Here is a 26,535-nt window from a genome sequence, read left to right as displayed (position 1 = left end):
CCAGCAGGGCGAGCACGGGAGAGCGGCCGGGCTCCGCGGCAGCCGCCCCTCACCCGCCGAGGGCAGGGGCCGCCGTGCGCCGCGGCGCAGCCCGCCTCCGCGCGAGGAGCCGGCGGCCGGCAGGGGCGGGGCGGGGCCGGCCGGAGCGCCGCCCCGCGGGAGGGGGCGGGGCTTCTCTCCTTTGCGCCATGATGAACAAATGACCTCGCGGGGAATGAAATTTAAGTTCCACCGTGGGGAGAGAGTTCTCTGCTTCGAGCCCGACCCCACCAAGGCCAAAGTGCTCTATGATGCCAAGGTGACCCGCCGCGCGCGACCCTGCCCCCCCTCCCCGCCCCCGCGCGCTTCCTCCCGCACGCGGCGGGGCGGGGCCGGCGCGGAGCCCGGCCCGCGGCCGTTGCTGCCGTTCGAGTGCTCCGCCGGGCGCCGCGCGCGCCCCCGAGCGGGAGGCGGAGGGGCCGCGGCGGCGGCGGCGGCGGGGGGGCGGCACTTGTTGAGGAAAACGGGTGCTGGCCCGGGGTGGGGGCAGCCGGCGAAGCGGCTGCGGGCCGAGGGCCGCCCGCCGTCACGGGGCCGGGAGACAAAGCGAGGCGGTGCTCGTCCCCGCCGGGCCTCTCGTGCCGCCGCCGTCGCCCCCCGGCCGTCCTAGCCCGCCCCTCCGGCGGGGCTTGTCCCCCTTCCCGCGGCGCGCTCCGGCGCGGCGGCGCGCGTAGCAGCCGTGTGCGAGCCCGTGCGCCTTCCCCCGGCGGGGCGGTGCGTCCCGCCGCCGGGGTGACGGTGACAGGGGCGGGCGGTGGAGCCCGGGCCGTCGGGGCCTTGCCCTCCGGCGCGGCGCCCCCGGGGGCTCGGGGAGTGTGGGGCGCTGCTCCCGCCGGCCCTTCTCGCTGGGCACCTGCGAAGGAACTGAAAGTTTTTCATCCCCGCGCTTACGTAGCACAGCTTGGCGTGTTGCCCCTCCCTGCTGCCCTGCGCTTACTGCCCGCCCTTCTGCCGTTCAGAACGGTTTAGATGGTCCGGGTGGTACGGGAGAGTATACAGAAATACGGTAGCAAGCAGTGGGTGGTGGACCATGAGCATTGCAGTAAGAGGTGCCTGACTCACTGGGCTGGGCCTTCATAGTAGTGATAGTAATTGTAGAGCTTTACGTCAATTTGATCTTGTTTTAGGGTATCAGTGGGACGCGAGGTGATCTTTCAGTGCCAAGTACTCAGCGAACTGAGTTGTGGTTTTTACCTTTCGTTTTGTTACGGAGAGGGATGACAATGGAGGTACTGCAGCCAGATTCTTGACCAGATTTGTGCTTTGTTGCACATTTGCTAGTTGTGTAGATTACAGTTTTTCAAACATCTTTGATCAGGAGCTCCACCTTCCTGTCATATTTTAGGCTGCACTTTTGTTTGTATATATATTTAAATGTTCTAACCACCTGAACAGCTTTAATTGCCGGCCCTAGAGGTCAGCTGGGTGCAAAAGATGATGGTGCCTTTTCTTCTTTACTTTCAAATACCGCAAAGTCCAGCATAACTGTCCTTGACTCCATCAATAGTTCTTATATTCTGAATTCTCAAATTAAAACATTACTGCAGCCTAACTACTAGGTGCATTTGAAGATACATGGTCTATTGAGAGCCGTTCAAGTGCAGGCAGAATTATTCCTTTGTTATTTCTAGTTGTGATGTTCTTAACGATCCACCCAAAATGACTTTTCTTTTGAGGGGCAGGCCCTTTCAGACTGACCCATTTTACGTGTGTGGAAAAGAGGAAGAAAACAAAGGCTCAGACATTCATAAAGCCTTTTAATATTTTGTGGCCAAGATTCTGTGTTGTTCAGAGAAGGTTTTCTGATTATATAGAGAGAGCTATATTGTCTGTTGCTCTGACGGCACGAAGAGAGCACACAGGAGAAAACGTTAGTAGCCCAGATGTATATCTCTATATTTGTATTGTGATACTGCATTGTTTTGCATCTCTTTTTGTCTGACTTGAAAGCGTGGGACACTTGAGGACAGGACAAAGATGGTTAGCAGTCCCCAACATTTAAAGTGCTCAACAAAAAAGCTATTTTTTTTGACCATTTAGTATAATCTGTATCGTGCTCTTATCAGTGTTCACTGGCAACATTGTATGTATATTTCATTTCCGTAAATGCATGCTTCTTTTTTTCTTTGTGCATAAACTCCCTAAATGCTGGAAGGCTTACTTCCTCTAAGGTTTTCAATACATGCTATTCAATATTTGTTTCAGATTGTTGACATTGTTGTTGGAAAAGATGAGAAAGGCAGAAAGATTCCAGAGTATCTGATCCATTTTAACGGTTGGAACAGAAGGTAAGATCCTGTATGCATGGTTTCAGTTCTTCCATTTTCTTTGTTTTATTGTGCAAAGAAAGGCATTGTGCAGAATATCGAAAGACTGATGTTTGCGGGAGTATTTTTTTTGGTTTTGTGAATGCGTGTAATATTCTTGCTGATGTTGCCACGTTGGTCTGTATCCATAAATTTCAGTGGATCAGTTTGGTAGCCGTGAGTTTAAACTTCATGGGATATCTGTCTTCAGCATATACTTGTGGCTCCTAGGTTTCCATTAGTAAAAGGAGTTTATACTTTGTTAAATCTAGACCTGGATTTGTCGGTTATCAAGGCCACAGTACAGGAGTGCAGCCTCTGACTGTGATCTGTAGCATGTGTCGGTACTACAAACACTGTCACATGTTAAATCAAGGTTTGAGAGATTTTAGATAGCAACGTGAGAGTTTAAGCCATGTGGATACAAAAGGATGCAAACCTTGTGATAAAGAAGTTGCTTCTGAATGACATTAAAAGAGTGCTTTTTGGATTTAATATATGTTAATTTATTAGTAACTATGAGTGGCATGTATTTGTAGCCGTTGTTAATTTTCTTTGATCTACCTTAGCTGGGATAGATGGGCAGCTGAAGATCATGTTCTTCGTGATACAGACGAAAACCGCAGATTACAGCGTAAATTGGCACGGAAGGCTGTGGCTCGCATGTAAGAAATCCTTTTGGTCTCAAAATGAATGAGACATTCATTTTCAGATTCAAACAAATACATCCAGGTGTCTACAAGTGAGTTTAGCCTCTAAGCTCACGCTGTAGATGGTAGATATCTACTTAGTACAGTCAGTGCATTCTAGAGAGCTACTCTTCTCATACTAAGGTAGATACCTCCATATTGTTGTTAAACAACACTGTGAATGACTAACACTTAATAGCTATGTTATTTTAAACTATTGCTGCAAAATGCTTGTGTATGGGCTCTACATCCTCCCAAAGTAATGTACTTGAAAAATAACTTAGGAAAACCTGAAGTATTTTTCAGCCAAAGGCAATAATCTAATATTGGTTGGCCATGGCTTGAAGAACTGCTTAAAAACATGAATATGAGGTAATGTACAGACATTAAGGTATCCACTCTCAAATAAGCATTGTCCAAATTATTCCAGCATTAGTTAATGAAGATAACACAAACATACGTTTCCTGTGCATTTGCATGCAATGTAATCAGGATAAACAAATAACACTAGCCAAATTTCAGTGAACTATTTTATGTTCTGTAGGAGAAGAAAGGGAAGAAAGAAGAGACGTTGCAGGTTGCCTGGTGTTGACTCTGTATTAAAAAGCCTTCCTGCTGAAGAAAATGATGAAAGTAGTGAAAACTGTGAGCTTATTTTCATTCTTTGATAACTAGCATGATGCCTTTAACTTTTTGAGCTAGGTGTACTGTGCATGCTGTACCATGCTGTTAGGATGACACAAAGAGTATCACGGTCCTGTTTGAAATACATGGAGGCAGTCATATGTAGAGTGAGCACGATATTTCATGCTAAGCATCTCTTTTCTTGTATTCCAGAGGCTTTTCCTTGCATCACTTGCACTCTAATCAATGATTTCAGAGCTTAATGCTGCTTTGTTTAGTGTAGTATTAATAGGTGCAGGAAGCCCTCAGTTTTCTATTTGGTCTTGGGAAAGAAGACACTTCACTTACTAGTGTTTCTATGTATTTTAGGAGGCAATAAGATGATTATTTTTTTTACTGCCCCAGTCCACATGGCACAAGGATCTGTTTCTTGTCAGCTGACTGGCTGATTTCACTGTCAAACCAGATCTTTAATTTCATAGGATTTTTCTTTGTAGCTTGAAAGCCAGCAGGAGCACTGGCTGGCACTTGGCTGATGTTCTGGCAACTGTTGCTGCACAGATCCAGACTTTCCAATTGGATGATTAGCACATTAATCCCCTGTTCAGAGCTAAAGTCTGATAAACGCTGAGAAGATTTGTTCAGAAATGTAGGGAGCTTTTAAAAGTGAGTGGTTTTCAGTTACAGGGGGTGCAAGAATGCTTCCTGTAAATCTCTAAATGTCTTCTCTTACATCTTTAGAAAGTTTTTAGTTTGCTGTAAATAATACTTATCTGTTTAATTAAATCAGAATTATTTATCCTCATTAAATAAGACAAGCTAGTTGTGCTTTTTTGGTGGGTTGTTTTTTGTTTTGGTTTTGTTTTTTTTTTTTATTGAGTCCTGAAACTGTTTGGTCTTAACCTCTGCAATGTAATGATGTGAGATAAATATGTGAAATCTCTTTTACACAGCTATAAGTAGTTCTTCTTCTGATGACAGTGATGAAGGAACAGATGAAGAAATAAAAAGTGAAGAAAGTGACATAGAAGAGAGGACAGAAATGGTATATTCTTGAGCTCCTTAATAGAATTTAAACAACTGTATTTGAAATTCTGGAAAAATTGAAGTAGATGAAATGTAGGCCACAGTTGGTTATTTAGCTGGAATTAAAAGCGTAATTTTCCTATTCCTGGTGCTTACTGTGGTTGAGTTTTTGAAAATTGTAGAAGATGCCATATTCTTGTAGGAGTCTTTGATATTCATCTAAAAATACACATTTGGTTCTTTCCCTCCCTTTCTACACAGAAGGCTTATGTGGAAAGAATGTGGCAAAGTGGGTTATCCACATTTGTGGGTGCTGTAAAATTTTACTGGTCTATGCAAGTTGGACAAATCCTAATAGGAGCAGGATCTTTCCGGCTTTTTGTATTTTACTGTGAAATGGACCTGTCAAGTCTGGTCTTAAATTAGAATGTGGAAGACTGACTTCAAGAAAAAAACATTTATTTTCTCTACATTATTAAAAATAAAGTACAGAATGAACATTTGTTCTGAAGGTCTGTGGAACTGATCTACTACGGTGTGGGTGATCTGAAGCAGCAAACCCAAACAAATTTCTGTTCATTCTTTTGTGCTAAATACTTCAGTGAATGCTAAGGTAAAAAAAAAGTTTTAAAAAATGAATTTGCAGATTACAGTAAGCCATCCACTTAAATATTTACTATACTATAAAAATAAAACAATTTTATTTCTGCATGACAAAACTTGATTATATATTGTATCCTGACTATTGAAGTTCTTTTTTGCTAATATTCATAAGCACAACTGATATGTTGTTTCTTGCATTGGTCCATTGTAGAAAGAAGAACAAGACACTCATACAAAAAGAGACATGGAGGAAAGAGCAATAAGCATAGAAATTCCTGAAGTCTTGAAAAAGAAGCTTGAGGAAGACTGTTACTATATTAACAGAAGAAAACGGGTATGAAATGAATGTGCAAAGGGTGGTCATCAAAAGTAGTTCTTGTGTATAACAACTCCCGATTTTTTTCTTAAACTTTATTGGGCAGTATGAGGAAGAATAAAGAGTGTAGGGAGCAGAACTCAATAGCTAAAACAGTGAGTTGTCATTATATTTAAGAATCTTAACATTTCAGTACCCAATTGTGTTTTAGAGTACAGGTTGTTTTTTTTAAAGCTGGCAAAGTAGTAAGCTTGTTAATCTGACCATGTTTTTGTTTCTCTAGATATTTGTAAAGGGTTGGTCAAAATAAGGGTAGAAATTAATCACTCCTGAAATTACTGCATGCGATTGGGACTTACTAAACTAGTTGGTACACTACAAGCTCCAGTTTTAGCTTGGTATACTTACTAATTATTTTTAAGATACTAATTTGTTGTTTCTTTTTTAGCTAGTGAAGCTTCCTTGTCAGACAAATATAATAACCATCCTGGAGTCATACGTGAAACATTTTGCTATTAATGCTGCTTTTTCAGCCAATGAAAGATCTCGGCACCATCAGATGACTCTACATGCTAATATGAATCTTCATTATGTGCCACCAGAGAAGAAGTAAGTAATCTTTAGTCCACAAGAAGAATGACCTGGCAGTCTGTGTTCTGTTTCAAGGCTGTTCACTTCTGTGGACTTATGCTGTGATGCATGCTGAAGGAGCTTAAAATATTTGACAGATACCTGTCTACAGTACTACAGTAATACTGGCAGTTTGTTTATTAGTGAGAGTCCCTATACTCTGAAAAGTCATGGTGCAACAGCATCGATATCTTCTTTTGTCATGTGAGTGATACAGTTCTTGTAAATATTGTGACCTGTTTTGGAAGAATGTGTTGCTGTTTGTGAAGAACTTTTTGAGCACTGAGGGAGTATCTGACACGAAAATACCCTGCTTAAATAAAACTGTACAGATTCAAATTTTGTAAAAGATAAAAATTTAATATAAGCACTTAGAGAGCTTCAAGTGCAGGTGATTTTTTTTTTTTTCTTTCCCCCCCATGGGATCTTAAATCCTAGAGTCAATATATAGGGAAACAATGTGTTTAATAACACCAATCCTGCATCTTATTTGCAGTTTTCTCAACTGAGTCGTATATTCTTCTACCATGCTACAAATGCAGTGTTTTTGTTAATGCTGCATGTTGGCAGTGTAGTGGGTTTTTTTTTGTTGTTTTCTTGTACATTAAAGAATTTCAGTATTAGATGGGACTGCTTCTTGACCTAAGTCTACACTGGGGTGGAGTCTTGGATTTTATCAAAAAGAAATCTTGACTTGTTACCATGTTCTATTTCAATGGTTGCTATTGCTTGCAATATTTTGGTCTATGCAAGTGTCTTGATTTATATTGATGTCTTTCATTATTTGACAATTGGTGATACTTCCTTTCTTTGTAATGTAATTTCCCAAACAAAGAAGTTAGATGAGACATCAGAAGTATGAACAGAAGGTTGTACACACATTATGATTTTTAGAGGTGTATGTTTAAGTGACTTTCCTTATTAAAGCACAGTCTTTATTAAGAAGATGGGTATAATTTCAGTGATCCATTAGTAGGAGAGATCCAGCTGACAGCTTATGTACTGCCCTTACTGCTTTAACACAGAAGGTAATTGACCTTCTCAGACGTGATAGAGCTTCTGCACATGATGCTCCCCTGACCCAATTTATATGTAGTATTTTTTTTTTTTTTAAAGCTGTAGTTCTAGCAGGTGGTATGTAATGGTAATAAGAGGTATGGAATTTATTAATGTGGGTCATTTTGGCAGAATCACATTCCTGTTACCATACACATACATGCACTTGAAATGTGAGGGACTAATACCTTCATAGAGGTGAAGGTGTTGCAGGTGGGCTGCACTCAGTGTTCTTGGTTCCGCTTGTAACAGCACATCTGCTCACCACCGAACACTGTGAGTCTTTTACACAAGCCTAAAACTGAAATTCCTCTAAATGTGCTGCTCTGAAAGTGTCCTGTTGGAGCAGGTCACTGGAAACTGATCTCCAGTGCAAATGTATCTGGTTTTGTTGGTTCACTGGCTATCTCTTAAGCACAGCCTTAACTGCATCTTAGAAGCTGTAGACCAAATTCTGCATACGCTTTTTACACAAAGATTCAATCTGTTGAGTACTTACTTTCTCTGGCAGGTGCCTCTTCTGAGCATTGTAAACTTGGAGAGACAAAATAATACTTACATGAAAAACATCTGACTGACTTGGTTTACTGTAGATTTTATTAATCCAGTAAATAGTAACACAGCCGAGCAATTGTGTGATAACGGTGAGAGCTTATTAAGCAGACTTTTGAAATTTGTATTTCTGAAGCTACCAACAGCAATTGCTGTCTTTATGCTTTTAATCACTTATCATTACTTAGTGATGAAATTAGCATATTGTAGTTAGCATGTTAATGATCTGTATTAAAGGGGAATTTCCTACAACTACACTGAAAAATTGACATGCGACTCTGAAATTCATTATCTGTTTTTTTTTTTTTTTTCCGCCCCCGCTTTAGTGTTGAGCTATGTAAAGAGATGGTGGATGGGCTGCGAATAACCTTTGACTTCACACTTCCATTAATTTTGCTCTATCCATATGAACAAGCTCAATTTAAGAAGGTAACTTCATCAAAATTCTTTCTTCCCATCAAAGAAAACTCAACAAATACTAACAGGTATGTTGAGTAAAAGAAGTCTAATACTGCTTATCTCCTAAGGAAAATGCAATAAAATATGGTTATGTGTTCAGAATGGGATGATATTCTCACAGGGTTTGACTTCAACATTTTATCAGGTTGATAATAAACTCTTCTTGCTTGCCTGAATTCAGGTTCTGAATTTCTATCTGGTTAATTCCAAAGGGGTTTATACTGACTGGTGTAGAGATATGCTGCAACTTTGTGGCGGAAAAATTATGTTGAAATGTAAATTTGTATTCATTAACTTGTAAATCTGGAAATAAATATACTTCTGGAAAATAGTATTTAAAAGAGGCCTCATCACTTTGATAGTTATTGGGAGGAGATTGTCTAATCTGAGTAAGTATTTAACAAGATCTATGAACCTAGAAGAATCTCTTTTGGGGGAAAACCACTGATCTAGAGATCACTTCTGTAAAGCTGCCTTTTATTTCCTAGAAATCAGGAGGAACTTTCCCCAAGTCCTCCTCTATTGAATCCTCCGACGCCTCAGTCAACTGACAGCCAGCCTACAACGGGGGAGCCAGCCACGCCAAAAAGACGAAAAGCTGAACCTGAAATTCTGCAGTCGCTGAGGCGTTCTACGCGCCATAGCTCTAACTGCGACAGGTTATCGGAAAGCAGTGCTTCCCCACAACCTAAACGACGGCATCTTGAGACCCCAGCTTCTATGCCAAAGCTCTTCTTGCACCTGGAAAAAAGTAGGTTTTGCTCTTTAAATTGTTGCTCTACACAAACTTACATCTTGTTGGGTTTTTTCCTTCTTTTTTATCAGTGCCATGTGGACTGCGAACTGAATGATTGCAATGGGAATTCATTACTTTTTGTATCAGTTATTTGTTTCTAAGGCTGTTATACCAAAGGGCGAAATACAAAGCAATATTCTCAGTACATTGGTACTGTGTTTCTCAACAGAGTTCAAGGAGTTGCTTTTCTGTGAGCCTGCGGTAGGATAACGTATACTGAATTCCAGTATTTAAGACTTTAAACGTTTTAGCAGCAGGCCTTACTTATGTTTAATAGTTTATAGTTCCATAAAACAAATGATAAAATCTTTCTGATTTTTTTTGTTTTTGTTTTTTTTTCCCCTTTTGAAGAAACCCCTGTCCATAGTGGATCATCTTCACCTATAACTTTGACTCCTAGCAAAGAGGGGAGTGCAGTTTTTACTGGCTTTGAAGGTAGAAGAAACAATGAATTGAATGAGGTAACAGATTTTTGTTACTGTCCTAGATTCAATGATTAAAGGTTTCATGGACCTCAGAGCAGGGCTATGTAAGAAAAAGTTTTGTTTGTATTACTTATTTCATCTTTGATTTTTAAATTCTGTACAGACTTAATTATTTATGGTGCTATAAAGATTTCACAGCCAACATTTTAATGTTTCGTGTTAGGTTTTGTCCTGGAAATTGATGCCAGAAAATTATCCACCAAGTGATCAACCGCCACCTCCTTCATATATTTATGGATCTCAACATTTGCTACGGATGTTTGGTAAACCGATGTGGAACTCTGTGCTTAACCAAAATTGCTTGATTTGTTTGGGCTTTTGTTTTGTTGTGTTTTTTTTGTTTGTTTTTTTTTTTTTTTCTTCCAGTGATCATATCTGTGCGATTTACCGTTTGCTTTATCATATTTAGTTTTCTTCTTGGAGAAACATACATTTTAATCTGTTTAAATCTCTTAGGCTGTTCATAAATTTGGTTTTCTTTTACTGGCTCTGTAAGCCTTCACTTAACAAAAGCAAACAAGCATTACTTCCAATACACTATCAAACATCATTAAACCAAGCATTCACTTTCTCAGCACGTTTCTTTGTAGTGAGTCTTTGAAAGGTCACTGAAGGATCACTGAGTAACTTGCAAAGAAAAGTGGAGGCTGCAGGGAGAAGAAATTTTTATATTCTTTTCTGTAGAGTGGATAAAAGTAATTAGAAGCTGCTTTTACAAGAACAGGTGTAAACATTATTTCTCTTATTTACAGTAAAGCTACCAGAAATACTGGGGAAGATGTGCTTTCCTGACAAAAACCTAAAGGCCTTAGTAAAACACTTCGAAATGTTTCTGAGGTAATGTGACGCAATGTACCACAGCAATGTTTACATTCTTAAATAGATCCTAAGTGTCCTAGAATGACAAAGGATTTTTACAATAAGATGTTAGTTTTCTATAACTACAAGAATATGATAAAATTAATATAAGATTTTAGTAATAACAATTTGAATAAAGATTAAACCAAGATTTCTTTGATTCTTTAATGCAAATTGAAGGGAACCTGAGCTCCCTAGTTTTGATAAACACGGTGATAGAGAACTGAAGTATAAACGTTTGTTTGGTAGTATGTATTGAAGAACAAGTTTGACTTAGTTAAGTATTATGAGGAAATACAAACTCTGCATTGCTAGTTTTTAGAGCATAATCTGAGAGTTTTGATGTTGCTTTGATAGTAGCAGGGGGAGAAACTTGTGGTTTAGAATGTTTCTAATTATGGTAGGTTTTTTTAAAGAAAAGACTGTCCTAACTGAGCTTTGAACGGAAAGTTTTCTCTGTTATGCAGTGCAGTGGCTTGTAGAGGTACCCAAACTCTCTCTGACCATGCTTGCTCCATGGCTGGAGTCAGTATGGTCATAACTGCACCATGATCAGCTTTGTTTGTGAGGTACTTTAGGTAGTATCTGTGCATGGAAATTGTACCAGTAGTTAAAATGTGTGGCACTATATTATGCAGCATCAATGCAGTGGAAGATAAATTTTCAAGGGAAAATTTAGAGGAGAAAGTGTTGTAAATGGTAAACACCTGGAACAAACGTGGAACTCCTAACTATGTTCTGGTCAAAGACTTAAGTAGTCACCTACTGAGAAGTAACATAATGTAGTACTAGCATATCAGAAGTCCTGTTAGAGATCAGGGAGGTAAAACTATTAAAATGCTTTTACTTTAATTGTTTATTGAAAATAAAAGCTGTCTTAAATTTCAAAGTTTCCAAATGACAAATTTTTTCTCTTGAAGCATTTAATTTTCAAGTTTTGCTGATTCCTTTTTTTTACATTTCTATTTTGTCAAATCCTTGTTAGTATCCAAAATACCTTTAAGTTAAACAGGACAGTATTAGCGTTTATTGTTGGAAACCTGTTTTTGCTTGGTGTGAATATTATGTAGGGTGCTTAACTTGCTGTGGATCAAATCAGTTTTTACCAAACCTCTGTCTGTTCAGATTCTTCTGACTTGGTCAGAGCAGGTCTCTATTCTTTAGCATCTTAAATGCAGTTTCTTCATACTGAGTCTATGGATGGGTGGATGGGTTGGGTGGAATAGGGGGAAGGAGGAAACACATCCCCCCCACCCTCCATACAAGTAGGGAGCTAATTAAACTGAAAGTACTAGTGGTAGTATCCATGTGTCTTACTTTTCCATCTGACCATCTTGTTGAAATGTGTAGTCATCTATAAGTAGAAATAAAAAAAAATAATCAGAAGGCGTTTCCATATAAGCGTTTTTAGGTCAGATAGAGCTGTGCTTTTGAAGCAAATCTCTCAGTAGTTCCGCTTACCATGCTTTGTCTTGTGCTGTGTACACAAGCTGCATTCCTTTTGGAAAACACTTAACCAGTAGTGTGCTCCAGTGCTAGTGGGCATCCAGTCCTTAAGACCGGACTACAACTAAGCTGGAATGAGCACCCTAGGGCAATCATTGTGTGGATATTGCATAGCTGGTACAACAAAATATTGAGGGATGTGTGTTTTTTTCCAACTGCTTTCTAAGGCAGCATCACGTATGTTTTGCTGATGCAGTTCTCAAGGTTTGTTTTCTGTGGTGAAATAATTATTTCTCTGGTTTCATCAGAACTGGTCAAATTGAGAACCTTCCTGAAAAAACATCCATGTTACAGTTACTGCTGTAGGAGGCATGTGATCTTGGGTAGCTTTGTGATAAATACTCTTCTTAGATTAGTTTCCTTACTGGGCATGCTACTGCGTATTCAAATAAGTAACATAAACTCCAATGCAAATTATTAGTTTTTTTTTTCTTTTTTTCAAGTGTGTTGAAAATGTGTTCTTGGCACTTCAGGATTTCTTTCATTTGGATATTTATTTCCATGTGTCATTGAAAGTGGTCAAAATTAAATTTTCTAGAAACCTGTTCAGACTTGATTTTTATCACAGAAATACGTCTGCATTAGCTGGTTCTCATCACAAGAGAAAACTTGAGGCTAAGGTGAAGCATTGTCCTTTATTTTTCTAATAGCAGAAGAGGGATTGAAGGTGTCTGCTTGCATTAATAAAACTGTTTCTGAATCTTCCTTTGAATTCTAGGTAGAATAGTCCAGGCAAAGTAGTTAATGTATTTTTAAAGAAAACTTTAATGTGGTACACAACTGATTTAGTTCTGGCATAGATGCTGATTTAATTTTGACTTAAGATTTTATGGCTGAAATTTACAGTTTCATTTCACATTTGCATTATTAATCTCATGTGGGCTGAGAAACAGATTTAATAGAACACTTCATCTGGAAGCTTGTTTTGAGTTTACTCATACTTGATAGATGCATTAAATTCACTTTGAGATGCTACATGGGTAGTTTTTTCCAGTCATGCCCTTAGATTGCTGCTAGACAAGATTGATCTCAGTTTCCCAGGCAACATATATTTTTAAGGGATGTATAAAATGGACTTTTTTTGAGTTTCATATTAAGTAGAAGCTGTACCCTTTGTGCTTAGTGCAGCTTTCTACTAGCATGCTTAATGAAACTTTCTTCATGGAGAACATGAGTATTTATTTCTCAATTATAGAATTTGCACAACTAAAAAAAAAATAGTTTCTCAAATTAAGTGCAAAACTCTTAGTCTTTGCCTCAAAATTATTTAGCTTCTGAAATAATTTATAATACTTGCAGAAGAACAACAGCCTGAAATGGACTTCAGTGACAAACACGCCAGTTTGTTTCGGTGAATTTCACTTACAGCTTGAGTTTAGTCTTCAGGAGCAAGCAGTGGGAGCTAACACAGTAACTGGTGTGTACTAACTGCTGGTCTGACTAGCAAAGGACCCCTGATTAAGTCTTCTGCCTGTTGATATTTTTTGAGATAGAATCATTATTGCCTTTTAACTAATACAATTATTTCAGCTGTATTTTTAATTAAATGCTCTGTGTGCTGTATTTTACAACTTCTCTGTACTGTGAGGTGCGTAGCGCGCCTCCAGGGGCAGCTTGAGTGATGAGAAATGGATAGGCAAGAAGCTGCCAGTTTGTTTCCATTGATTTGAACACATCCTTGACTTGAAAATCTGTTTTGGGATCAGAGTGGTCATTTATCAGGACTGTTGACCAATAGGAGATACTTAAAAATTAGGAGAATATAACATGTCTGGTTTTAGAATAGCAAGACATCTTCACTGAGGTAATTCAGTTAATGTCATTTGCATTTTAGAAAAAAAAGCAAAACAAAATGGTACAGCACTTCAGAAAGCCATAAGTATTTTGTAAGCGACGAAGTATTTCTAAAATAATGCTTCTAAAATTTCTAATACATTTTTCCAGATGAGGCCAATATGTATTATTTCAGATTATGGAAAATTGCATTCTTAATGGTCAAAGACTTCAGTGTTGTTAAAAAGCCACCACTGATATTTCAAATTCAGTATATCCTGTAAGTTGTCTCTTTCATTTTAGATCTTGTTTTTTTTCCTGATGTTTTACAACCTGCTTGTCTCTATTGTGCCACTTTGCTCCACGGGTAGAAAAGTATTTTAATACTGTTGAGCATTTTATAAGAAGGAAGCCAATCGGAATGTGACCAGACTAGACAACTGTGATAATAAAATGTGTACGTAGAAAGATGACAAATTGTTTGAAGTAACTTCGAGACTTCGATCTCTGGTTTTGATAGCACAACATTTTTTGAGTATCGTAATTTTATTATATGTAACTGCAGTGGTGAATTATGACCACTAGTCTGTGCTAATGTGCAATTAATGAGAGGTTATTAGTGGCTTTCTGAGAAAGAAAAAATGAATCATTGCACATGGTGAATGGAATAGAAAAAAAATGGTATTTAGGTGAAGTTGCTTGTGAAGGGAGTTCCTGGTCATTGCAACTAAATAAAGTTGCAAGATGGCAAGTGATTAAAAATCACTTCTTGAAAGATCACAAAGAATGCAATTCTGCTACTGTTTCTTATATTGATTAGGGCTTTTCTATTTGCCTGTCAATTTTGGGATTAATTGGTTACTTGACAAAAAGTACCTGTGCAGCATAGCAATTACAACATACTAGAAAACCTTATGGAATTAAGAGCCTAAATGTGAGAAAACCAAGGTTCTGAGTGTAAATGGACAGTTGTGTGTTTATAGGCACAAACAGGTAAAGGAACTTTTTTTCCAAAAAGTTTTGTAGCAAAGGAATTCTACTTGCACAGTGAATCCATACGCCTTATTTTAGGCATTACTACTGTTGTATTTGGGCTTTGCTGTGTTCATTGACTGGGATAGAGAGGTAATTGCTATTTTGGGTCCTCTTGAACTTCTGCCACCTTTATGTTGAATGCTTCTTAGTCAACAAGTACCTGGTATTGTACTGGTTCTTATTTTTGGTAGGCTTTTTTTTGACTGGTTTGACTGCATAATCTGCTTGTGTGTACTTACTGTTCTTTACTAAGGTTTGATTGCTTTGCCAAAAATACTTCCTGAAACTTCACCATGTAGATTGCTTGTCTTCCTTCTGCTTGCCAAACTGTCAGGTGCCTGGGTATTTGAATGAATGTATTGCTACATATAATAGCAGAGGCTTGGGTCACGCATCTAACTGAAAAGTTGTCCAAAATATTTTTAAGTGTGTTATGGTAGCTTTTTTTAGAAAGCAAATCTAGGACTTGATTCTGGGATCTGTGTTGGCCTTGCCAAAAGCAAGTCGTCATCCTCAAGACCAGCCAAGGACTGCTGTATTGAGCTCTTGTAGGGCTGTTTTCCCAAAAGGTCTAGTAGAAGTTATCACTTCTAATTTTCACTCAGTCTGATTATTGGAAATACTATGTTGGCAGCTTGGCATCTTTGGAATTCTTTGCACTTGCTTTTTAAAGGCCAAGGAAGATGACCTTGCGTTCTGTATGTGGATGAGTGACAAGAGTCCAGTCAACAAAACAAGCCTGTTTGTTCCTTTGGTGTGGTTCTTGAGACACTGGATATCGGAATAAACATCTGAAACTTTTTGCTTCACTTGTTTTGTTGACTGCATTGGGCTGATGATGAACTTTGTATGGGCAAGCTTTTACCTTGAACACCCTTATAGATGGAGACATGCCTGTCAGTTGGAGGGGGTGGGGGGTAGGTGGTGGCATACACTTTTGTGTGAAACCAAGCCTTTTAGCTTTCAAATCCTGCGTCTGAGTAGTAGTCTCGGAAAGGAGATAGCTTCTTAATCTGCAAATGACATTTCTTTTGATGAGGTGACTCATAGAGTTAGGATCCATCATGCTCTTTAAGCAAATTCCTTTAGATCATTACAGCAGTTGCCTTTCAAACAGCATCTACCCCAGGCCACTGATCTCATCAAAGCATCTGCTTACCTTCTAGAATTCTGTGCCATGTGTAAGATGTCACCTTCTTGGAAACTTTTCCTTTTAACACTTTCCTTACACCTTTATGTCTGAAGTTGTCCTTCTTAAAATCAGTAAAGTTTTCCTTCCTTCATAATTTCCACACTCTCCAGGCTGCTCCTGAGCTTATTCATGTGACGGTAGCTGAAGTTTTAGAAGAATGTTTTTCTTCGTGCAGGGGCTGTTCAGGTAACAGGTTGTGTTGACGCTGCTGAGACAAGGACATTTTTGCTACCAGATGATGCTCTTAAAGCTCATATTAATTCAGGGACTCTGAAAAAGGTTCCTTACATACATGTGTCAAGTGGGCTTTTAATGTGGGTAATGATGGTTCCGTGCCTCTTTTTGCTAGATCTGCCTGCATAACTGTCAGCCAGATGGTAGTGTATTTGTGAGGGTATTGCTTGGAGTCACCTGGGGTAAGCTTGCTTACAGACTGCCACACTTGAAAATCAGAACACAGGAGTTCTTCAAGCTAGGTCACCCTTGTGTCTGTTTCCCTTGTCTCCATCCCCTCTAGTCCTTCCTGGAGTGTTGTTATTCTAGGAGCCTTGGTAGAGAGGTTACCTCTATGTTCTGAGCATGAGTGTAAAGCATAAGTATTCTTTTTGCAGCTGATCATGATGAGAAAAAAAGGTGCAGTCTTAACAGCAGGTTGTTTATGTGGACCATGCATCTCAAACTCAATTACTCATGTGTAGGTGTATGCATATGAACTCTGTAAAAAGTGTAAAAATGAAAAAGGCAATAATGCAACAGGTGACTGAATTAATCAGGTTTGCAAGTTAAAAGTAATGAAACAATTCATTGCTCTGGATAGCTAAATAGCAATGTGCTTTCTGATCTATAGCTGAACGTTGGCTCTGCTTGCTAAGTACAGCTCCCTCTGTTTTTAAATCTCGGCTCCTGACTTGCAGGTGCCGGTGTAATTGATCTTTATGCTATTTCAGCTTTTCTGAGGGCAAAGCATTAGTGAAATACCCAGTAGCTAAGAGTCTTATGAGACTCCTAATATTTCTGTGCCAGCTTTCTGCACTGCAATGTAGTTTGAATAGAAAGCAGCCTCAGAAGGGCTACTGCGCTTTGTGTACAAATATACAAAGGATTGGGACAGAAGCTGATCCTTGTGTTCTGTTGCTTGTTTCCTCCAGCTTCTCTGCAGAAAGTAATTTGTGTTTGTCAGCTCTGGGGTATTTTGTGTTTCACAACTGTTATATTAAGAACAGAGACGTACATTTGACTGCATGCATTCTGCCTGCTCTTATTTTTATATTTTTTTGAGTTGTGGCTGTGCCACAAGCATCTCAGCTAAAATTTCTCATCTTTACCAGCTGTCACTTTAGCTTGCACCAAACTGGCATTTATGATTGATGATCTTAAGCAAAAGTCAGGAAATTTGCAAGAGAAAATGAACCTGTTTCCCATTACTTGCCCTTAAATTTCTTGGAACTGTTGTCTACTCAATGTCCTCTGGAGGTTCCTTTGTTTTATTGATGTTCTGTTAAAATATAGTCCCTAGTATGATCTAGCACTTGGTTCTGTGTTTTACAGAATGTTATCCAGTGACACTAGGAATTTGATTGGCCTCTGTAATTTGTTTATCTCTTGAAGTCATTAACAAGTGCTATTGGAGAATTATTAAATTCCATTTGTGTCTCATCTTTGTCTTGTGCAGCCTAAGCGTGTTAAAAGTTATACTCAAGTCTGTTAAGTTTTAAGCCTTACCACACTCGCTTCATACTAATCCCACATATCCCAGTAAGTGATTGGTAGCTAAGTAGTCAGAGGTTGTAGCAGTTACAATGTTCAGGTATTTTGTTAGATTCTAAACTGCTGTGATTTCAGTACTTTTTTTGTAGTGGTTTTCCTAGAGGAAGGGGTGTGTGTTTGTAGTGCAAATGAATGACATGTTTCAGTGAAGACTGGGAGGATCTGATTGTGTGAATTGTTTTTGTGTTTCTTTGGATTATTTTCTACGAGGTATCTATCTCATGAAAAATAGCATTGTGTAAACTATTAGAGTGGTTTATGGCCTTGGCAAGCTTAGAAAATTAGGTGGTGAATGGTTTTAAAGACAAGGGCTAATAATGGCTAAGTAATGTCATTCAAAGAGTGTATTAATCAAATATCAGTGATTTTAATCTAGATTTGTCCTATTTTTTTAATTCAAGAAAAGAATAAAACTATTTTTTTTCTGGTTTATTCTTTTGCCAAATTTTTAATTTGGATTCCCTTAGTAGTTGTGACTTAGCATTGATTTTGACTGTCTTTTGTTCTTTCAGGGGAAAATATTTTGCTGCTGGTTTTATTTCATTTCTTTAAATGCTTTTATTTCTGTGTCTGAAAAATTGGTATAATGCAACTAATATGCTGTAATATTAAAAGCAATTTTTTTGATTTGGCAAAAAGTTTTCATAGAAATTTTTTAATAATGTCTCAAACTTAATTATGTAATCCCTTCTACTTTGTGCTATTTAATAAAATCGGAAGCTACTGTTGGACCCAGTGAGAAACTAGCACAGTGTGAATACCTATACGTGAAAAGTATGCTAGAGTAGGATTGCATGAATGAAGACTGTGTGGAACTTTAAATTTACTTAGCTCTTACACATTTATTATTATAGCTTATGTGGTGTCAGTCTGTGGCAGAGCCAGTTGGATCCTTGCTTTAAAGAAAGATGAGAGATCTTACTCTCCTTTGGCAGTACCTGCCCAGCTGAATACTGCCAGAAATAATGTGGTTGGTTAGACAGACACTGTTATGGGTCACATAACGGAGCCTTTTCTGCCCAGTTCCTTAGGTAATACTTAAAACCAAAACCAAGCTGCCATTTGATCTTCTGGGAATGTATCCGTTGTCCAGCCAGTTCACTTCCCTCTTTTAAACCTTGAAACTTTTTACATCAGAAACCACCCTAGGTCCCTCTATAATGTTAATTACAGAACTCCTATGAAATAAGGAAGTACAGAAGAAGTTGACAAAGTGCCTTCTAAATAAATGGTGACACACTGAAGGATTGATTTCTTCTAAAAAAAAAAAAGTTTGTATTTCTCACTGCTTTTTTCCTAGAATTAGTAGGATGTAACCAGTTATTATTCCAGTTTAGCACTTGTCTGACGCCCATGTTTAAGTACAAGGATTGTGTGTGTGTGTAAAAATCAACCTTTTTTGATTTACCTGTGTTTTTGTGCTGTAACCTTTATGTGTGAGCTCTCAACAATTAATATATTTAGATTGCCTTAAATAGAGAACCTTGTCAGTATTCTTTGATGCTTTGGCTCTCTTAACATCAAAGGATATGCCTAGTTCAGACAGTATAACTGTGGGTGAGGTTGGAGAAATGCTATGATTTTACTTGCATTCACCTATACATTTTTTTTTTTTCATTTGGACTTTCTCGGTACAGAATATTGGTTATGCAAAACTGGTATTTTTAGCTTCCAGTAGTGAAGTTGTCTCCCTAGCCAGTGGTTCTTGAGAGAAACCAGATTCTGCAAATGATATTGTTCCGTTGCTTCCAGCTGAACTCAAACAGAGAATCTGTAGCTAACCTTTTGCCATTTTTATTGATGCTGATCTTTAATATCCAGATATTTTTGAAGGTCTGTGTGTTTTTTCTGGAAAAACAGTTTGATCATTTCCTTCAGGTCCATTTTACCCTTTTGCCCCAATTTGCATACCTGGTATTTTGTTATAAAAAGGAAAGAACACAGAGGATATGGTCATTTTAGCTCTTTATTACTTGTGTTAGTAGCAGAACTGTTTATTTTTGTTTTCAGTCCTAAACCAAAGAAAGAGTTGCATGTTAGCAGGGCAGAAAGACGTGATAAAATATTGGGTGCTTTGCTGTTTGAATATTTGAAGACCAGCTTGCAGAAATCTGAAATTAGGGAATTGGTTTTGCAAAAGATGCATTTTGTCTTTGAGAGCCATATTTAACTCAGAAACTCATGAGAGGCAGAGACCCTAAATGCACAGGCACAAGAAACAACAAATCATAGCTTTACTTACCTTTTAAAAAATATGGTTTGACTTAATCATTACTGGCCATTTATATAAAACACTGACATAGTGATAACTGAAAATCCTGTTTTTGACATAAATGAAAATTTTATGTTGAACAGGTGACTGACAAGTTGCAGAAAGATCTTTTCAATTTTTTTTCTTCTGTGATAGTTCTCTGCATTCTTTTTTTTAGTGTAGCTTCAACTTGTGCATTTGTTTTTATTGAGCTTGAGCAGTTTTTTTAATGCTATTTGGATTTGCGAATGATAGGGCAAGGCTTTTCTCACTATGTAAAACTTGTAAAAATAGGGCAAGCCTTTTGTATGCCAAATTTCAAAGTGTAATAATTCTTAATTCCCAGGCTGTGGTTTTGCTAAGCTTAAAAATTAATTTGAAAATAGCTTTTTGTCTTAAATGTTTCATGTTCTGTTCTTTTTCTGGTGTGCTTTCTTCTCAGGTTTTTAGCAGAATACCATGATGATTTCTTCCCAGAATCTGCTTATGTAGCTGCATGTGAAGCCTACTACAGTACTAAAAATCCTCGGGCAATCTACTGAAGCTATTAATAAAGATTAAATCTTACTATATGTAGCCCATGACAATGCTATTTTGCCACATGGCTACAAGATGAAAAAGGAATTAAAACAACTTCTGGAGCTGAAGAAATAGGAAAATATCTTCTGTGATGGTTGGATTACTTGGGAATGGAGAACTTCTATTCAGAGATTTCTATAGACTACGTTGTGAGTTGCTTAGAGAACTGAATATAACTCTGACTCCAAATGAACGAAGAAGCCTTGTTCTGACTTCTAATGCATAGGACTGCATAGGACTATTAAAGAGCAAAGGAAGCAAAAGCAGATGCATTAGCAACAGGACATTTTCATGAAGATAGATCATCATGCTGTGTTTCATTTTAGCTCAACCTCTCCAGCCTGAGAAATAAGACTTGACTACACAGTTACATGAAGAGAATGCATAAGTGGTATCTTAAGCATTTTTTTTTTTCCTCACAAATTGCACTTCATTTTGTGGAACTGTCATGACAGAAAAGATTGCTTAATGTAAAGGTGTTTTTGCTGTTTGGCTAGCATAACATCTGCCTCAAGAATGACTTTGTTGCTTGAATGAAAGATGTGTTGCTTGCTTTGCATTTTGCAAAGGTGTTTATAGCTCCTTTCATAGTAAGGCTGCCAGAGTTCCAAGGAGAGCATACGTTGCCAGTGATCCAGCGTTTACCTGGCAATAAATGATTTCCAGAGCCATTATGAAAGAGCTGATTTTTTACAAATAAGCAGAGAAGTTGATAAAGTGATGGCAGTTTAACTGGCAAACACTTCTTTTCTTAATAAAGTTCACAGTGGCTGCTGTGTAAATGTGTGATTTTGACTGTCTAAACCATCTTGTTTGTGCTTGATTAGTACTTTTGAGATTACTAAGTGTGCATACAATGAGGTGAGAGCATTGACAACATAGGGAGAGAAACCCTTTCTGTATCACCGAGTCTTCTACAGACTTGAAGGATGTCTCTTTAGCCAGTTTTAAACACTAGCTCTGGAAATAGGAATTCTGTGAGAAATGGGTTCCTAGAAATCTGACAACGCATCCAGTAGAAATGAATTGAAATATCATTCTTGTCTTGTCGTCAAAACCTCAGTCGTGACTTAGAACTCTGGCCTTCAGAATCCTCTGCTGTGTCAAGACAGACACAGATTTTAAAAGCACTGGGAGAATACAGGACTCAGGGCTCATGGAGTACTGCATTAATCACTCTGTAATCCTGCCTAGTTCAGAAAACTTCCATTAGAACACTTACCGGTAATGCAAAAGTCAACACGTTCCTCCCAGGACTGCAGAAACTGGTAGTTAGGAGGAGTCATCTTTCAAATGTCAATGGCAAGCTTAGTTTAAGAGGCCAAAGAAAATCTGAAATCTACTGTTGACATTCAGTGTCACTCCTGACACACTGGTACACTCTGAAAGCTTTCGAACTGAAAGGGTAAGGATTACCTCCTTTTTAGCAATTTAGGTTTTGCCTTTTAAAAAAAAAAAAAAAAGTAAAAAATATGTTAAACTTAATGGTTGTTAAGTGAGTGTTTGGCATGGATTCATGCAGATTTGGTGATCATTAATTCTAAAGATTACCATGTAGTAGTAGTACTCTTTTTTTTTTTTTTTTTTAATTTTTTTTTTTTAAATGCATTTCTGTTGAACCAAAAAAATGTCCTAAGCTTTAGTCTTTCTCAAATTGCAGAAGTTTTTTGAATCTCTAGTAGAATTCAAGTACCTCAAAATCCGCTTTCCAAACATATTTCATTCTAGGCTTAGGCCCTGTTTTTCTAAAAAGGCAGCTCAACAAAATACTAATGACTGTCTAACGAGATTAATCTTGGAATACTGCCTGGAATGCTCAATCCTTTGTATTGCAGGAATGTTTGTGTGTAATATGGCAAATCTGTTTTTGTTCCACTGTTAGTACCTGTGAGTATAAGGCAAGTTATGAACAGAGTTTAAACCATATTGTATGGCTGTGTTTAATGGTTAAAATGACAATTTCTGCATGCAGAGGTTATTAAAACTGTTGATATTGCCTTGTCATTACGCTATGATGATTCTCAAAATATATGATGGGGGGAAACATTTGAAGGTCTAGTTAATACAGCCTTATGTGAACTAACCTTTCTGTAAAATTCTCTCAAAGCTGCAGTTGGATATAATATTGCAAATGGTCTTGCTTTTGTAACAACAAAAAAATCTTTTCTCAAAAGTAGCACCCTTTTGCACTTTTTGACACTTTTGACATGACTTCCCTGGACACCATTTCTGAATTTAAAAAGTTTAGGTTTCTGTATTTTATTACAGTAATGCACATCTTTGACAACTCTACCCTACTGCCACTCTTCTTTTACTGCTTTCCTATTTTTATACCCAATTTTTTCTTTTTGAAGCAGTGCAAGAGGCTTGCAAAAAAGTTGAACCAGGTTGCATAGGAGGGTAGTTCTTATTAGTCTTAAAATGTAGAGAGACTTATGACCCCCAAAATTCACTTTGAGTGGAATATTCAAGGGCTAATGTGGCTAGGGGGAGCTTAATACATTGCTGATGTGAATCTGTAAGTCTTTGAATGCCCTTGACTGATGAGATTTTTGATGGGGTTCATATCCATCTGAACTGATGAAAGAGGTCTTTGCACTCTGCTGTTTCTCATTTGCTGGTTGCTGTTTGTAGAGGTAATCATATCAATGTTTTCTAACCCGATTCAGTCAAAACAGCTAAGGTTAGCTGAAGAAATGTGAAAACTGACTGAAGCGGGCTAGGGAGCACATCAGTGAGTCTGCCAGCAGACTTCAGAGACAGCCTCCTACAGAGGAGGAGCTGAGCTGAGCAAGCAGGTTAATGGGCAGTAGTATACGCTGGCATAGCTGCTTGCGTAACTCACATGTGCTCTGGTTGCAAATTAAGGGTCTTTTGTTTGTGTATTTAAGGAAGTTATACCAGTGTAATTATAGTGCATACTTAAACTGGTAAATTTCTCTGCTGAAGAAAAGTCTTTGCTCTTGCCTTCAAGAGTAGGCTGCTTTAACATCAGGTGTGATACCGGGTTTTGAATATGGCTGTTTTTGGGAGAAGGCAGTGGAGAGCAATTGCAGCCTAGGATTAGAAGCAGGTAATGCAGCTGATGCGGCATGCAAAGTGTGCTGTCTTGTAAGCACGTGAGATGCTCAGTCTGCACAAATACTGCTAATTTCAGTATCTCTTCTGACTTTGTCAGCGTGAAGGTGCCTGAGTAACTTGATATTGTGCCACAGATGCATGGAACTGACTGTATGTAAAATGCATTACATAGATTGTAGCGATTACCAAAGAAGAATTTATTAACAGAATATAACTTTAATGTTCTTATGGTTTGTTCCTAATTTTAGGCTTTGTACCTATCATGCTTCAAAAAACCCCTGAACCCCTTTCATGTGCACTGTCTAGAGTTGCTGGGAGTTTCCTTTTGCTACTGTGTTGCCGTGTTTCTCAAGCTCCATTTCAAACTCCTGTTTCCAAGCTCAGGCTTTCGCATAGTATCATAGAATCCTTTAGGTTGGAAAGGACCTTTAAGATCATCAAATCCAACTGTTAACCGAGCTCTGCCAAATCCTCCACTTAAACTGTGTCCCGAAGTGCCACATCTACATGTCTGTAGTGCCCTCTTCCCCTGAGATGACAGAGGCAGATGTGACCAAGGGCTAATTTAAAGCGTGTTCCATGTCCCGTGCTGAAAGCAGGCTTATGCGGATGGTAGTGTTTCACTTGGCGTTTGGCGTCGGCTGACTGTGTGTGTGTGTATGGTCAGCCGTTACGTTGGAAATGTTTAGCGGTAACTTGTCAAACGGTAGTGCAGGATGACCTTGCTCTGGATTGTGCTGAGCGGAATGTCTGCAGTCAAAGAGGGAATAAAAAGCTGATTGGAAATAAAAAGCTGTTACTGCTTTTCATGTTTGCATCATAAAAATTGTTATCAAGACATTTGGGAAATATACTGGGGAGATTGTTATTGGAGTTAAAATATATATGTATATATTAAATCCTTCATTTCTTGAAAATTAGACATTTTCCCCTCTGGAGTCTTAACAGTGTCTCCCAGAAGTATGTATACAGGGGTGGAAATAAGCTTTCTGGGGCGGGGAGGGGAAGGAAGTGACATGTTGTACCATTACCTGAGTGTCAAGTCAAGCCTGTATTGTGGTAGCCAGCTGTACAAAAGCAGAATGCTGGCAGCTCTTGGACAGCCAGCTGCATCTTAGCTGCTGGCCTGGCGTGTGTTTGATCACTTTTTAACTTCTTGACCTATTAACAGAGCTGGAAAGCAAGTTTGCACTTCAGAGCGCACAAACTTTACTCGAAATTCAAGGAGAAAATGCTAAATAACTGCAATGCAAGGACACTCAGGCCAAATGTCTCAAGAAATATGTTTGTCCTGTGTTCTATAGAATCTCCTGCGTGACATGAGGTGATGGCATTTAATTGCATTAACATGTCAAGTTACCTCTTTATTTCTCTATGTTAATACATCTCAGTGTATTTAGTTCCCTGGAACAGTGGTTCTAGATGATATGTTACTTTTATAATATGTTTGATCATAATCATTACAACCTTGATGCGTTTATGCAGTCAATTTCACTTGCTTATGAAACAAGGAATTTGGAGTGATTTTCAGCTTTTTGTATAGCTGCATCATTTTTCTGTATGAAATTAGGGAATACAGGTAGTATACTTCTGTAGTCAGAGGTACCAATGCAGTGTTTCTGCATCAATTTTTGGTGGTTTTTACTTCACCACCACCACCACACCCAACTCCCAAACCAAAGTTTGGGATATATATTGCCTTGGGAAAATGCTGTCAACAATGACTGAGTGGCAGATGTTAGATGCTTACTGAGATCTAACTCAATGCATTCTCCCTTTTGCATGCATTATGTATTTTTCCCTTCTAATTCATATAGCAGATGACTTTTTTGCATTAAGGCTAAGTATTATAGCCAGCTGAATAAAATCAGTGAAGTACAAAAAATGTGCTCAAAGATAAAAAGGAGCAGTCTGGTAAAAAAAAATAAAAAGGTGGCAAAAAAAAAAGAAGTGTGTACATGTTGTTTCCCATGTATGTCAGTTGGGAGCGGTCACTCACATCATGTGAAGTGGCTAACATCATTGTTAAAGAGAATGAAGAAATCTGTGAGGTGCAAACTGGTAAATCCTGGCACTGATACTGACCTTTAAAAGTGTCTGCTAAGAAATGAAGTAATTTCTCTGCCATTTTGTTCCTAGAAATGGTGGAAGGTTTTGATAGAGAATGACTTTTTCTCTTACCAATACGAGATACTGGATCTATTTCTGGGGAAAGCAACCCAGGTATTAAATATGTTGAATCATACAATATGTTCATGGGGATATTTCAGTGCAATGCCAGAAAACAAAGTGTGTTTATATAGCAAGGAATGTAGAGATAAATGTGTGTAGTTCCTGACAATATAAACAACAGACATTTCCATCACAGCAGTAGTGTACTGATTGCGCCTCTAATATCTGAATGTTGAGTAGATGTTCAATTCATTAAACTTTTGCTAGTATTTAATTATAAGCTATTCATAATTACTAATCTGATAAATGTTACTAATCTTTTAAAGTCCTTGAAACAAAGATATTTCCCAAGTACTTTCTTACTTTATTCCCTTTCTTCTTCCCTTGCTTGTATTTTTCTAGTAGTCTAGAAAATTACAAGAACATGCTTATGAGATTTGTGGAGAGGAGGAGAATGGTTCTGACTCAGGTTAAGCAAATTGCACATAGTTTTCTTAAGTGTTCAGATGTTTCTGATTAATTTTGAGGTATAGTTGTCAAATGTGTTAAATATAATTAGGATCTTATTTGTAGGCTTGAAAGTAGAGCCAAAATGAAAGAGTCAGGTAAATTGAATGGTGTGAATATCTAGTCAAGTTATCAGATAATTTAAATATGCCTGAAATTAGTTTTACTGTGTGTATTTCTATGTTTTCAATTTTAAACATGGCTCTCTGTTGTCTGGGTAACTCGATGCCAAG

At 38.3% G+C, this 26,535-nt stretch overlaps 1 protein-coding gene across 5 annotated transcripts; it reads left to right on the top strand.

Moving 5' to 3' along the window:
- Positions 1-57: 57 nt before the first annotated feature.
- On the top strand, positions 58-22,546 carry MSL3 (MSL complex subunit 3). 5 transcript variants are annotated; one of them, XM_080376894.1, is made up of 13 exons: positions 59-298; positions 2,245-2,327; positions 2,915-3,010; positions 3,579-3,679; positions 4,612-4,703; positions 5,499-5,621; positions 6,052-6,212; positions 8,168-8,326; positions 8,789-9,051; positions 9,448-9,557; positions 9,745-9,844; positions 10,334-10,418; positions 20,406-22,546. In XM_080376894.1, the coding sequence occupies exons 1-13, from the start codon at positions 200-202 to the stop codon at positions 20,503-20,505; spliced, it is 1,572 nt and encodes a 523-aa protein (XP_080233020.1). In that variant the 5' UTR covers positions 59-199; the 3' UTR covers positions 20,506-22,546. The 5 variants fall into 5 exon arrangements, with proteins under 5 accessions (XP_080233023.1, XP_080233020.1, XP_080233022.1 ...); XM_080376898.1 differs by lacking the exon at positions 59-298 and adding an exon at positions 413-1,088; XM_080376895.1 differs by lacking the exon at positions 59-298 and adding an exon at positions 1,135-1,268.
- The last annotated feature ends 3,989 nt before the right edge of the window (positions 22,547-26,535 follow it).

This window comes from Falco punctatus (genome assembly GCF_963210335.1).
Source record: "Falco punctatus genome assembly, chromosome: 2".
Lineage (NCBI taxonomy): Eukaryota > Metazoa > Chordata > Aves > Falconiformes > Falconidae > Falco > Falco punctatus.
This window is presented reverse-complemented; position numbering and strand designations above follow the sequence as displayed.